Source organism: Etheostoma cragini, chromosome 23 (assembly GCF_013103735.1).
Source record: "Etheostoma cragini isolate CJK2018 chromosome 23, CSU_Ecrag_1.0, whole genome shotgun sequence".
In the NCBI taxonomy this organism is placed as follows: domain Eukaryota; kingdom Metazoa; phylum Chordata; class Actinopteri; order Perciformes; family Percidae; genus Etheostoma; species Etheostoma cragini.
The window spans coordinates 14,723,217-14,737,674 of record NC_048429.1 but is presented as its reverse complement, the minus strand read 5'-3'; the positions used below and the strand labels follow the sequence as shown (position 1 = coordinate 14,737,674).

Below are 14,458 nucleotides of genomic sequence, written 5' to 3'. Positions count from 1 at the left end.
ATAAAAGAGACTTCAGATATGGTATTAGGGACCACTAAGGTCTATATAAAAGAGACTTCAGATATGGTATTAGGGGACAACTTAGGCGTATATAAAAGAAACTTCAGATATGCTATTAGGGGACCTCTAAGGTCTATATAAAGAGACTTCATATATGGTATTAGGGGACCACTAATCTTCCAGGCAGTTATACCTTTTCATATGGGTAATTACTGGTATGTTATGTTGTTATTTCTGCTACAGCAGAGTCAATAAATCATCATCCCAAGAGGTTTTGACTGCACAATGCCAGGCACTCTTGCTTTCAGAGCAAAATACAGTATTCATTCTCACAAAGTGTGACAGAATGGGCTGGGGCCTGCTTCAAGCTTGTTAGGCAGCGACCGAATCCCCTCCTTAGTATCGAGTATCAAAAAGTGTCCTGTCATTCAATGCCAAATTTCAATACCTAAGGAGCATCACTAAGCCAAGCATTCAGTATGCTTTTACCAAGATCTAATGATGTCTGTGATTGGCTGTTGTACATCATCATACATCATAGAGGCAAGCAGGGAAAAACTGTACGTTACGCTGAGACGGGGCTTACGTGGTAGGAGCTGAAAAAAAACCCCAATAGATTTGTGCTCTAATCTGTAATGTTGTAATTTATTTCGTTTTTGTGTATTGGTATCAATACCGGTATCGTCATTTATATTTTTTAACGATTTAACCCTAAACAGAGACAGTAACAGGAAAGAACCCACCTCTGCTCCTTTGTCTTCCTGTACACCTCCCTCTATCTTTTCTCTCCTCTCTCACACCATCTGCTCTGTGCTTCGTTCACTTCATGGTTTTCTTTCTTTCTTTCTTTTTTCTTTCTTTCTTTGATTTCCTCTCCTCTTGCATCTCAGTTCCATCTTGACTTTTTGCCTGCTCACTTATATTTTTACCATCTACTCATGGAATATAGGTCAGTTGCCATAGTTACAGGGTCAGAGGTAACACCTGGGTTATAACCTTTCAGGGTGGCATTATCAGCACGAGGGATTTGTTGTGAAGTTTTGAAATAAAAACAGTCGTTGTTTATGTGATGTTTTTTTAAACTAGACTAGAGCTTTCAGATAATCTAAGAGACTACCTCTGTTATCAGTTTGTATGTTTGCTATACCACTTTGTATTCCAGTTAGTGCTGTTTTAAGATACTGCATGTCTTATGTTCAGACAGAGAATCAGAGAAGGACACGCTTGACTCTGAAAAATATGTTAAAATATAGAGGATTCAGTGCAAAAGCATCAAAAGAGAGAGAGGGAGGGAGAGTGGTTTAGTCCCCGTTTTCATCTGGCCCCAGTGCTGCAGGCGGGTCTTCTTTCTGCTGTACACAGTAGCTTCATCACTGTACAAGCCATCTGCTGAAACAGAAAGCAAATGTGTCCATTGTTTGCTGTAAGTGTTGAAGGCAATCTGTCATCAGTGCTTCAGCAAACATTATAGCAGAAGGTGGGGCTTTCTGTTGCACTCATTTGTACCAGTCACGATTTGTCATACTTTTGAATTTATTGGGATGTCCAGGTTTCATTTTCAGCAGACAGGAATCTCATTTAGGTGCACACTTGCACCTAAATGAGATTCCTGTCTGTCCGCTGTCTAAATATTTTCTGTGTGATTGTGGCGGGGCAGATCGATGCAGTCTGACAGCGTCTTCCTCCCATTCATCCCAGCTCGGGTTACGTAACCCTCCACCACAGGGAGGCCATCAGTCCGCGCTGCTATGAAAACTCGATGCAACCGAGTGCAACGGGAGCTTGATATTGATGCTGTTTGTAATATTACATATTAGTAAAGAGATTAAAGCACTGTTACCGGACTGTAGTGTAGAGAGAAATTGGCTTCTATCAAATCCAGAGGACAGAGTTTCAAAGTATGCAGCATCTGACTTTGTTGAGGCTGTCATCAAACCTCAGGCAGGATATGTAGTAGATACATAGATGTGGGGTAATATTATATTTCTTTAATAATCATAATTCTTTTCTGTTGGGTTTTGATTTACTGCTTGAGTTTGCTGCTTCTCCTTTGTACTTACAGGAAATTCTTCACTATTATGTGTGTATCTGTATATATATACACGGAAGAAGATTAGGGCCACTGGTGACAAATTTATTTGAGTTCTGACTTTATTCTCAGAATTCTCAGTTCAAAGTCAGAACTCGAATACATTTTTCACCAGTGGCCCTAATCCTCTTCCGTGTGTGTATATGGAATATCAATATTAGGATTGATTTCAGCCATATCACCTAGCCCTGCATTTCTTTTTTCAAGTCCTGTCTGGGGGAACATGTGTAAACCATTAGCTTAGCTACAATGCTAACTACACCAAAGTGAATTAGATCTAATGGTCATTTTGGTTGATATCGTGTTTACATAAAATGTTACTTTTTTTTAATTACCTTTTCTAGTTTTTTGTTGTTGTTTTTTTTTTCATTCTGAACAACAGGCATTATTGTTTTCATCAAAAAAATACTTTGGACTGTGTAAACGATGACGACAAAGATGGAAATAAGTCCAGGATGTTATCAGTCAGACAAAAGTCTGTTGTGTTCTATTATAATTAATATATTACAATGTTGTCAATAAGCCAGACCAAAACAAAAAAATCAGTCAAACCAAATTATTTAAGGTGCTCCCATTTAATGTGACTACCCTTTATACATCAAATAAAAGTGTTTACACTGTTCACAGCGTTTTCCTCGGTTTAGTAACAATCTATGTAACGTCTGGAAGGATGTGAGATAGTCTTCACTAATTCTACTAAATAAGAAACAGAAGGGATGTTATACTCAAGTTCAAAGCAAGAACAAAAGCCTAAAAAAAGATCTAATTATTGACCTATTGCTGAACTACTGTTTCTTTGTGGTAATCGGGTTACATGTAGACAGATTAGGAGTTTAACAGTTAGTGTAACCGTAGTGTTTACGTGACCGTTTCCACAGAATTGCCTTAATCTGATCCAAATGTTTGTGTAAAACAGACATTGACCGTATCAAAGAAAGCTAATCAGATAGATTATGTAAGGGCAGCCTTTGAAACAGCGGGGCAACTGGGATTAGTTAATCCGGTCTCCCAAGACTGGGATGGCTCTACATCTCGACCGCTGTGAAGCGTGTATCACACACAAACACACACACACACATACACACACACACATAGGCGCCAAAAATTTCTTTTTGCAGGAAAAACCCTGCTGTTGCAACACTTATCCTGGAAAAATGTTAATACTTGAAATTCATCCATCAATAGTTAGAAAGCAGAGATGACTCCACCCACAGAAACAGATGACTTTGTTTGAAAAGCCCCTGCACACCTACACAGGTGTTTGCACTTATTCTGGCTCATTAGACTCCTTTCAGGTTGAAGAGGGGACAGCGTAGGCCTTTTCACACAAGACTGGCTTAAAAGTGAGGGCAATTATTCCCCGGGTTTTTTGGTGCCCCCCTCAAAGACGTTTTAGCCAGCGCCAAAGTAGAATCACCAGCACCAAAACGTCTTTGACTTTCAGCAGTAAACTCCCCTCTCATCCACAGCTGCTGTGTTTTACACATGTGGCCGGGGCTGATAAGCCAGCTAAGTTACGTAGTTTTGACTGGACCTGAATGTTCTGTTGTAAAGCTAGCACTAATACCATCTCAGTTTAGGATCGAGCAACCGGTTACGGTACACAGTGTTCCCACTTATCAAACAAACTGGATGTTGGGGTCTAGTTTACTCGTATCCGGTCCCTGGTCCTTGATGTGAAGCCGCCTTACTGCATTATACTATTATATTTTATAATGTTACCTACTTCTTGAATTTTGTGTCCAAAATTACTCCCTCGTTCATTCATTCTTTACTCCCTACCTGTAAAATAGACACTTTCTCATCTATAAAATGAGACACACTGCATTGTGGGATCTTTATCAGAACCCAAAAAGTATGGGTGCTTCCTTTTTTATTTTATTAAAAAACATTTGTAAAGGCACTAGGGAGTAGGGAATTCACATTTTACAATCACATAAAATGGATGACAGGAAATATAATATGGTCATAGTCATATATTGTCAAGGTTGTGTGACCTTGCTACTAGACTTTTTTATTGTGTTTCAAATGGAAGAAGGTGATCTGAGCTAATTTGACAGTCATACAGGGTTTTTTGATTGGCTGTGTGTATTGTGTATGTATTAATTGTGTGTTGGTTGTGTGTGTGTTTGATGTGCTTGTATTTATGTCTCTGTGTTCTTCATGCTTTTGCACGTTTTTCTGTACATGCTTGCTTTTACCTTGTGTTAAAACGTGTCTGTGTGTGTGTGTGTGTTTAGCCCTCTCTTGTCAATCCCAGACATGACTGAAACCAAACAAGTCGCTGCCTTCTTTGAAGAGAAAAAGAGGATTAGCAATTAATTCTGATCTCTTTTTTTCAGAAAACGTCATTAGAGTTTAACGTCCACAGGCTCTAATCTCATTTGTTGCTGTGGCAGATACGCCGCGCAACTCTGGGTGTGCGTGCATGCGTGTGTGTGTGTGTGTGTGTGTGTGTGTGTGTGTGTGTGTGTGTGTGTGTGTGTGTGTGTGTGTGTGTGTGCGTGTCCGTCCTTCAGTAGTATTAACATGCAGTATATAGAGAAAACTGCAAGTTGTTTTTCTGCAATTTTGGGCATCATTTTGGAGTCCAATGGAACTAAAATCAATGAGTTAAAGCAATCAATTAAAACTAACTAAATTACTTTCCTCAGATCTAATGATTATAGTTGGTCCCCAGTGGACATCTTTAGCAAGTTTGGTCTTAACCTTTTTGAGTGTTGCTAATTTATTATCTACTCTAGCTTTTCCAACATTTTAGACACATAAATGTTAATACTATATGTGCACCTAGGCCTCCACAAAGGATCCCTAGGGAAAACAGACTACTATCATTATTACTGCTACTACTACTATCATTATTACTACTAGTACATATTATATATAGTACAGCTACTGCGTTGCTGCAATTATTACTCACTGTACATGCTGCTTACATACAGTATGTTGGCACTTTTTGCTACGACTTGCAAATAGTCCAAACCTTTAGATTAGGTGATATGGAGAGGTGAAGGTGGAGGTGATCCTCCAGCAGGGGGAGCAATGTGTCCGTACAGCAGATGGTGAGCCGGTTCCCATCTGTACATACTGTATGCACACCTGAACGAGTCATGTCACGTAGTCTGGAGTCGTAAAACATCAACCTAAATATGGAAAGAATCTGCCATAGGGGAGAATATACAGATAAACTGTGTGTGAGTATTGTATCAACTTGGCCGGAGCTTAGACTCCTTTCAAGAAGCGATTTTTCTTTGAAAATGGAGCAAAAAGTAATAATTTCAGGTTAGTTTTTTCAGTATGGTTCTTAATTTCTCTTTCAAAGAAGCAAAACAGTTGTTTGATCAATCTTCTTAAAATTGTGCTGTAATTTTCAAATCTAATCTAGGTATTTTCAGATCAGGACATGAAGGTGCATAATGGCAAGATTTTGGATTTCTGTATGGGTAGATTTTTTATTATCTATTTTAAACTATGTGAAATATTGTCATCTGTATGGTTTACAAAAACACCCACACCCACACAGAAACACAAACACATGTACATTTCAGCTTTTACCTTCCCAGTACTCCAGGGCAATCTTTTAGTTAGTTCGCTTTTCTGCTGCTATTCGTATTCAAAAAAAACAAAACAAAAAATGAAACAATAATCTAGGGGGATTATTTTGGAGATGCATAGGAAACAGAAATAAATCAGGGCATTTGTGAAAAATTGAAACTGTCCAGGATTATAGGAAGATGCATTTTTCAACTTTTTATCACACACAAAGCAGCATGTTGCAAGGCATGGTCAACGCTGCAGCATATACAAGTTTTTTTGTTTACGTGTGAGGTAGCACATGGCTCACAGCTTCCACACACTCTTGGCTGGAGCCATCTACAGCTCATAAATTACCAGAAATCCCCCCCAGCCTTTTACCAGTTACTGCCATGTGTGATTGTGTGCTTGGCAGAGTTTGTGCATGCCAAATGTTTTTACTGACACACACACACAATCCTTCTCGTTCTGCAGGGTGTCTGGCGGAGAACTGTTTGACAGAATCGTGGAAAAAGGTTTCTACACTGAGAAGGATGCGAGCACGCTGATCCGACAAGTCCTGGACGCTGTGAACTACCTGCACAAGATGGGCATCGTACACCGAGACCTGAAGGTACTGTAAGACAAAGACACACACACACACACTCCCCAAATTTTAAAACCACACGAGCGGTTAGTTCTCAACAGGCAGCCAATTACTAGAGCAATAAGAGCAGTGTCTTGACACATGCAGTGAATTGTGGGTCAGCGCTGTGTGTCTGTCACTTTTTTTAAAAGTTGTATAAATATTAGTGGCTCCGATTTTTTTTTTTTAACACAAGACTCTGACCAAAACAACCTTACATTTCAAATCTGTGAAAACCTAAAAAAAAAACAAAAAAACGTATTTCTCACGCCCTGTCTCTATCTCCTTCCTCCAGCCAGAGAACTTGCTGTATTTTAATCCCCAAGACGAGTCAAAGATCATGATCAGCGACTTTGGTCTTTCCAAGATGGAGGGCAGCGGTGATGTCATGTCCACTGCCTGCGGCACACCTGGATATGTGGGTAAGTTAGTCAGTCTTCCCTGGCCTCCAACAGTCGGTAGTCACTCTTCAACTTTGTTTTCTTTCCCCTTGAACAAAGTCACCTCACTCAAGTGTCCTGGAAACAGTTAGAGAAAACTTAAAAACTTTTCGGAAGAGACAATTAACTAAGTGGTGACGTTTGTTGTTAAGCTTTCCATTGAAACAATGGGCCCTTGATTTGTAGACAGATGTAGACAGAAGCAGGTTTTTGTGCTCATCATATTGGTGCTGTAGTTTTGTTATGGCGGTCATAGCTCCCTCTGGTTTTTATGTCTCATTATGTCACTACATGTTGGTGTAAACATGAACTGAGCTGTCTCTTTGGGTTCCTGCAGGCGTTGATCCAACAAAACACATGAAAAATGCAAAGAGCGCATGTTGTTCCCATCTGACACCATTCATGTTTCCCATTTACACACTTACACCCTCACCAATCTGGCTCATCACTCTCTCACTTACACTTAGCTTACCTTTCTTTATGATTCCTTACTTCCAAACACTGGAAATGTAACACGCAACATATTTACAACCTTTCCTGAGCGCTCGCTTTGTTACAGGAACGTATTAAGTTAATTTAAAATTTCTAAACATTACTTCGTCAGCATCATGTACAATGTTGACGAAGTAATGAAATGAATGAAATTTTCAGTGTAGTGCCCTAAATCTTGTTTGGGTGATCCCTATATATAGTTCACTATTCCATAAAAACCTACATATGGAATAGTGGGTGAGGGAATGAGGGAACAGTTTTGAACAGAGGTTTTGTTATCTTTGAGCGTGAGGTGAGATTAGGGGTCAGAGGTTGATGGGATGGGATGCAGAGCATGTGAGGTGGCAGAGAGGAAGGCACGTACAAACTGTCTGTCACATGTCTGATGGGTCTGTGATGTGAAACGGGACACACGTTCTGGCACAACACTATTGACACAACAGCAGTTTGTTTGGGAATACCAGAACCACTAAAAATAGTCCAAACAGGCCAACCGGTTGGTGCATACATAATATGATATAAACAACAAAAAAAATACAAAAAAAAAATAGCTATTTAACCTAAGAAGAAAGGAGGCTTAATGGGTTAATTGCAGAATGTGCCAAAAATACATATAGCATGTGCAATTGGCAGATGTATTTTCCAGGATGGAGGTCAGTGGCGGTTCTAGGAAGAGGCCAAGGGTGGCCAGTGCCCCATTTAATTATGGGCCTCGACCCCCCTTATGGCGCCCCTAACTGTGGCAAATATTTTCATACATTTTAACCCCACCTATATCCCCAAAGAAGGTGTATTATTCATGTGCAGTGATAAATGAAATGTAGGTTAACACTGAATAAGTATTCTTGTGTTGTTATTAAATGTGTAGCGTTAGTCCTTTGTAGAACCTGAACTTTGGAGGGCTGGTGGTTTGTTACACTCGTGCTTAGTATGTTTGCAACCCCTAAAATCGCATGTGGCCCCAGCCTGGCCCGTCCATTTTACATGGTCCAGAACCGCAACACTGATGGAGGTCAATGGAAAGTGTAGTGACTAGGGCTGTCAGTGGTGGTCTTGGTGGCATTATTAATGAGGATCCATCTATAGTGTCAAAACCTTTCATATTACTACCATACTGCGTTGACATAGTTTTTTACCTTGAACTCAGTTTGTGAAGCAGTGAGCATCAGGCACAATGACCTCAGTGTGTAAAAATTCTCAATCCAGACAAACAACACACACCTTCCCAATGAGTCAGGTCGATCTATAAACAAAGCTCTGATTCAACACATGTGCGCAGAGTTTATGTTTTGCCCCAGATATTGTTGGTCTTTCTTCATATCTTGCTGTGTGTGTACGGGTGCCAAATGTACTTCGATCCAGCTGCGTGTGTGTGTGTGTTAGGGGATGTTAATGTGAGGTCACTGTTGTCAGTAATTTGCTCTGTCCGAGGCTAATAAGCCGCAGGGGAAGGTCAAGCCAGGCCTGTCTGCCGTACAAACACCAAGATCAGAGAAAACAACAGGGAAGAAGATTTAACAAAACAGCTGAAAGAAAAATAATGTAGTTTCTCTGGTATCGCTTCCTCCGATTTGACTCCACCAATCTCCCCATAGACAATGGCACGGCAAGCACAGAGCGGTTTTACCACTGATCATGTGTAGGTGGCTTAAAAGATAAATATAGTTGCTAAATCATGACATAATTGCTTTGTTTGGGTTTTTATTTAGGTCTTTTTTATGTCAGTTAAACTTCTTGCAGCCGTGAGAACCTGTATCCCCCCGCAGAAGATTTCCCACCATTAAGCACACTGACTGGAAGGACACACTGGATTTTAATTTGGAAAGTCATGGAGAGTCTGCTTATTTTCTCAGTATTCAGGCTCATAAAACAGCTACATTTCCATGTAAAAATCACACATGAGTTTTAGATGAACCTCAAGCTGACAAAAAAAAATGCTCCTAATAACACAATCCCAATTTAAGCTTAGTTCTCCAAACACCAGGCTACTGCAAGAGGGAGAAACATCAGACTCATTCGCAATAGACCAGGCCTGCGCAGAATCGCTCACAGGCTCATCTTGTACGAGCCTATTAGTACATTAATAGCAACAGCAAGCAACAAAGGCCCACCATTTTTTTCTTTCTTTCAGCTCCAGAGGTTCTTGCCCAGAAGCCGTACAGTAAGGCGGTGGACTGCTGGTCCATTGGAGTGATTGCCTACATCCTGTAAGTACCAACTGCTCTTCTTTGCATTACATCACATTATAAAGCAAGTGGTTTCATCCAGGCAGACTGACTGATCACCAAACGTTCAGTTGGTGTCAGGCAGTGTTAACGCCAAGAGCACCTAAACCGAGACTTGGAGGGGTTGAGACCGAGACAAGACCAAGACCAGACCAAACATCTGAAACATACAGTATACAGTACACAACTTATGTTTATAGCTAATATTATTAATGTCAACATGGACATAATCAGGAATGTACTAATTCGCTTTTATGGTGGTGACCTGGCCAAAGTAACAACACAACATCTAGAAAGTTTTGTTTTCATTACACTGTGCCCCCCTCCCCCCACAAAAAACATCAATTCAGGCTCAGGATTATTTTTGACTTTAAGCCCTGCTGCTGTGTGTGTTCTTATAGATGTTGTTAATAGATGTGTATAAAAACTATAATAAATATTGGCTGACATTTCCCAGACAGCCAGAGCTTCTTCCGCTTTCACCTACATTCACTTTGGGAGTGTGTGTGTTAAAGGGGGCTGGGGAACGGGGGTTAACAGTAACAATGTCGGTAATTCCAAGCTTCGAATGAGTCAAGTTATTGGTTGCATTTGAAGCAGGAAGTTTCCCATCCAATCACAGTAATTGATAATCCCAGTTAACAAATAAATAAGGCGATGCACAGGCAATTCATTGAGTTCCCTGCAGCTGTGGTCTTAAAATAAAATCCAGAGTCCTCTTCATCCGAGACCAGAGACAAGAAAATGCGCTCAATTCTGAGACCGGTCTCGAGTACTATAGAACTGGTGTCAGGTTTACAGTTTACATGAGGTTCTCACCAGAAGCCACATTAACACCTCATGTCAGATGCATGATGGGAAGCACCTGGCTCTGAGCTGATCTAACAGCTGATTGGTTCAGGATTGACTCAAAAACACATACATATGCACACTGTATTATAATCAATTTGGCTGAACACATCACAGAGTTCTGCTACTATCTTTTGCTGCAAAGCATCAATTGGCCAAAACAAGTGGAAACACCTGTGTGATTGCGGGGTTATATTAACTAATTTTGAAGTTGTAAGCTAATAGAAATCAATAATATCTATTCATTTAGCCTCTATCAATTGAATATGTTTTTCACAGCAAAAACTTGTCATAGCAAGGACAGCACAGGTGTTACTAATATCATTAAAAATGGATCGGTTCTGTGTCAAGTGTCTCATGTTATAGTAATATCCACAAATGCACAAATGAAGATTTGTACTCTCAACACCAGTTTAGTACTTGAGAGATCCAGCTGTGTAAATGTGTGCAGGGAAATGTACAAATGTGAATTTAGTTTGTTGCGCACAAATATTGAGACACCAAGGTCCAATTTTTGTTTCACTTTACAAAACCTTATTTACATTGGCAAATCTTATAAAACATGAGTAAATAATATCATCTATCCCATCAATTGCAAACAGTCCTGTTTAGACATCTGTCTTCTTGTTCATGTAGGAATCTGTGACATCTAATGGAAACACACACAATGACTCACCTCAAGCTTAGCTTGTACACACACACACACACACACACACACACACCAAGCCACTGGCTGAGTGGTGATGTATTACTACCTTAAACACCTAAAACCACCTCTGCATTCTTTTCATTAAGCTAGTTAGCATCAATTTGTGATGCTCTAGCAACTGCAATCAAAGTTTACAACGCTAGTAAACGCTTATGTGTGCATGGAGCCTTCTGCCCTCAAAGGTAACTAAACTTAAAACACTTTCATTGGTCCCACGTGTGTGTGTCTTTGTTGATTTTTCCCTGTGTGCGTGTGTGTGTTTGTGTGTGTGTGTGTGTTTGTGTGTGCGTGCGTGTGTGTGTGTGCGGTCATCGGGGCCAGATGGAGCTCTGCGTAATGGCCTTGTATGGACATGGAGCTGTAGGCTACATTTCTTTTTCTCTGCTTTTTGTTTTTCTTCTCCCGTGTGTCACCCCCACCCCAAACCCCTTACCACCACACACACACACACAAACACACACTTTCACGTTTTTGTGTGTGTTTGTGGCTGATTCTTTTTGCAAAGATGAATAGATTTTATTGTCATTCAACTATACATACAGATTGCACATATTAACGAGTTTGACAGCAAATAAATATTAATATTGCACAAGTTGAAAGGTTTGTGTGTGTGTGTGTGTGTGTGTGTGTGTGTGTGTGTGTGTGTGTGTGTGTGTGTGTGTGCGGGTGTGTGCGTGCGTGCGTGCGTGCAAGGGTGAAAGAGAGAAAGAGCAGCTCCCTGCTGGCAATTAGCACAATTAGCGTTGGGATTCAGACTATGTTAGCTTTTAGCTGCTGCTCAGGTGGAAAGATCACGTCAGGTAATTAGCCAGGATAATCACCTGGGATCTGTGTGTGTGTGTGTGTGTGTGTGTGTGTCTGCCTGCGTGTGTGTGTGTGTGTGTGTGTGTATTTGTGTTCAGTTGGATGGATGGTGAGTGACGGCTGGGTCTCCAAACAAAAGGGAAGCATCTCATGACACCAGGCAGACACTTAGTTTCTTCCTGATGTGTGTGTGTGTGTGTGTGTTTGTGTGTTTGTGTGTTGTGAGTGGGTTTAATGGAGTGGAGGGTTGGCTGAGTGACAGATGAGTCCATAACTAAATGAGAAGCCAGAAAAACAAACGGAAAGCCTTACTTTCCTCACGGCAGGCAGACTCCTTCTTCCTTTCTTCCCGGTGTGTTTTTCTTTTATTCCGTTTGTGTGTGCGTGTGTGGGTATTGATGGAGAACGGCATTTTAATGAGTTTTTATCAGAATCTCTTGGTGCATCCAGAACTTTAGTAATGAGGTGCGGATGATGTTTTTGGTTGAGCAGCAGCTTAGCTGCTGGTTCAATCAGCTCATTATGGAGAATCAGACTGGAGCCTGAAGCTTCGGTTAGCACGGAGAACCAGTTATCTACTGTTCACTCGATTAAGATGATACAGCCAACTACTGCCAAGGCTACAAATAAAGAGGCTGTCACATTAACTACTGCGGGACCAATGTGACTTTTTCCCCTGCAACAAATACAGGAAAGAAAACCATTTAACACACGGACACAATTTGCCAGCAATTGATACAAATCCCTAGCCTGGATGCCAGCCGAATTTAGCCCCGCCCACAACATTTGAGGTTGACTCAAATCTGAGTATGACGACGTCAGGGTAACAAATCCCATGAAGGCAGATATACATGGAAATTGCTTGCTATTAACTGTTTTATAGAGATGTAGAGACAAAAAACCCTGAACACATTTTGTTCATGTATAGTTATAATATGGTTGGAATCATCAATTTAGAAAACGATATTTTGTGAAATAATAACATGATCATATGTTCACATTAATATTCTACCAAAGGTCAATATAGAGAAATATAATATTGCCCTGGCCTTATCCAGGGATATGGGTGTTCATGATGTATTGTTACCACTCTTATTAATGAGTCAAAGTCCAAAATGAACTTATTTTGTACAGTATGAAATGAAGAAGTGAGTCAGCAAATGTGTCGATGACTGAATGAGGAGTAGAGTAAATGAAAGACGTAATGAATGAATGAATGAACGGTTGACTGAGTACATGTCTTGTCGGCAGGCTGTGTGGTTACCCTCCGTTCTACGATGAAAACGACTCCAAGCTGTTTGAACAGATCCTGAAAGCCGACTACGAGTTTGACGCACCCTACTGGGACGACATATCAGACTCAGGTTAGTCTTCTTCATCCTCTTCCTCTTCCTCCACCTTCTTCTTTTTCTGATATCTTGACCGTGTGTGTGTATATGTGCGCTTGTGAGTTAGAAACACTCACACAGAATGTCATACGCAGGCTAACAAAAAGGCGTAAAATCTATACAGATATTGATTTACAGTCGGAGAAATGTTAACAGATTGTGTGTGTGTGTATCATTTATGTGTGTCAGGTTTCCTCTTGAAGCAAAAACAGCAGACGGTGCTCAGAACAAACAGAATTCCCCTAAACCATAGTTACGTGGGTTTTTGCAGACTTCTGCTATTTGTAAGAAAAAAAATCAATGATGCCATTTTTGGTTGTTTCATTTTTCACCTCAAGTGAAGATGCAGCTCTGTCTGTGGTGACACTTTTCAACCATCGTAACCTTCTGAAACCTTAACTCAACAAGATATTGTTGTCATGATGTTTTTACCATGTTAGGGGATGACAGTGTCACCACTTTGGTCTAAACTACAACAACTGTTGATGGACTGACATAAAACGTTACACAGACAGTCATGTTTCCCAGATTATGATTCTCAGTGACTTCAGCAATTACATGTTTTTACTCATTCAATATAGGATGAATTGCTAAATTGTTAATGGTTCCTTTACCTTTCATCCAGTGGGAATTTTGATTGTTTAGAAGAAAGAAGAAAAAACTAATTATATATGGTAAAATTAGCCTTTGGCTGTGTTTAGTGCTAATTACCAAATTGCAGCACGATAACACACTAAGCTCATATGATGAGCACAGTTAACATTACACCTGCTAACCACCAGCATTGTCTTTAGGAGCATGTTGCAGGATTTACAGATACCAGGTTTTCCAAGACGCCAACAACAAACATTTGCCCAAGCAAAGATTATTTAAGTTATGTATGTCCTAATTAAATATTTTTAAGCCAGATTACACAAACATAGTTTCCGCAGGGCTGTAAAAAGTCTTAAAACATCTAAAACTTCAAAATTAAAATTATAGCCCTTAAAAAGTCTTAAATTATTGTGTTCTAGGTCCTACATCATTTTGAACAGGAATTAAGTTGTCCTATGTCCATGTAACACTACCTCTTATGGAAATGTGTGTTTTTTTAAATCATGTGATGTTTTATAATAATTTAATTCATAGTCTTTATTGAGCCCCTATGAGGAAATTACAATTTACACTATGTTTTTATTACACATTAAACACAGGACTGAAATACACACATGCTCAGGTCCTATACATGTTACGGGAAGGAGAGGACAGGACCCAAATGCAACAAGGAGGCGGCAGGCAGAAGCTGGTGCACAGCAGTTTAATG

At 40.1% G+C, this 14,458-nt stretch overlaps 1 protein-coding gene across 3 annotated transcripts in view; it reads left to right on the top strand.

The window, feature by feature from the left end:
* The window catches only part of camk1da (calcium/calmodulin-dependent protein kinase 1Da), a 57,704-nt gene that overhangs the window by 38,555 nt on the left and 4,691 nt on the right, over nt 1–14,458 (top strand). For all 3 annotated transcript variants that reach the window (XM_034863379.1, XM_034863380.1, XM_034863382.1), the window contains exons 4-7: nt 6,098–6,236; nt 6,544–6,670; nt 9,312–9,387; nt 13,019–13,131. In XM_034863379.1, coding sequence (XP_034719270.1) covers nt 6,098–6,236; nt 6,544–6,670; nt 9,312–9,387; nt 13,019–13,131 — 455 coding nt within the window. The remainder of the gene's footprint in view (nt 1–6,097; nt 6,237–6,543; nt 6,671–9,311; nt 9,388–13,018; nt 13,132–14,458) is intronic.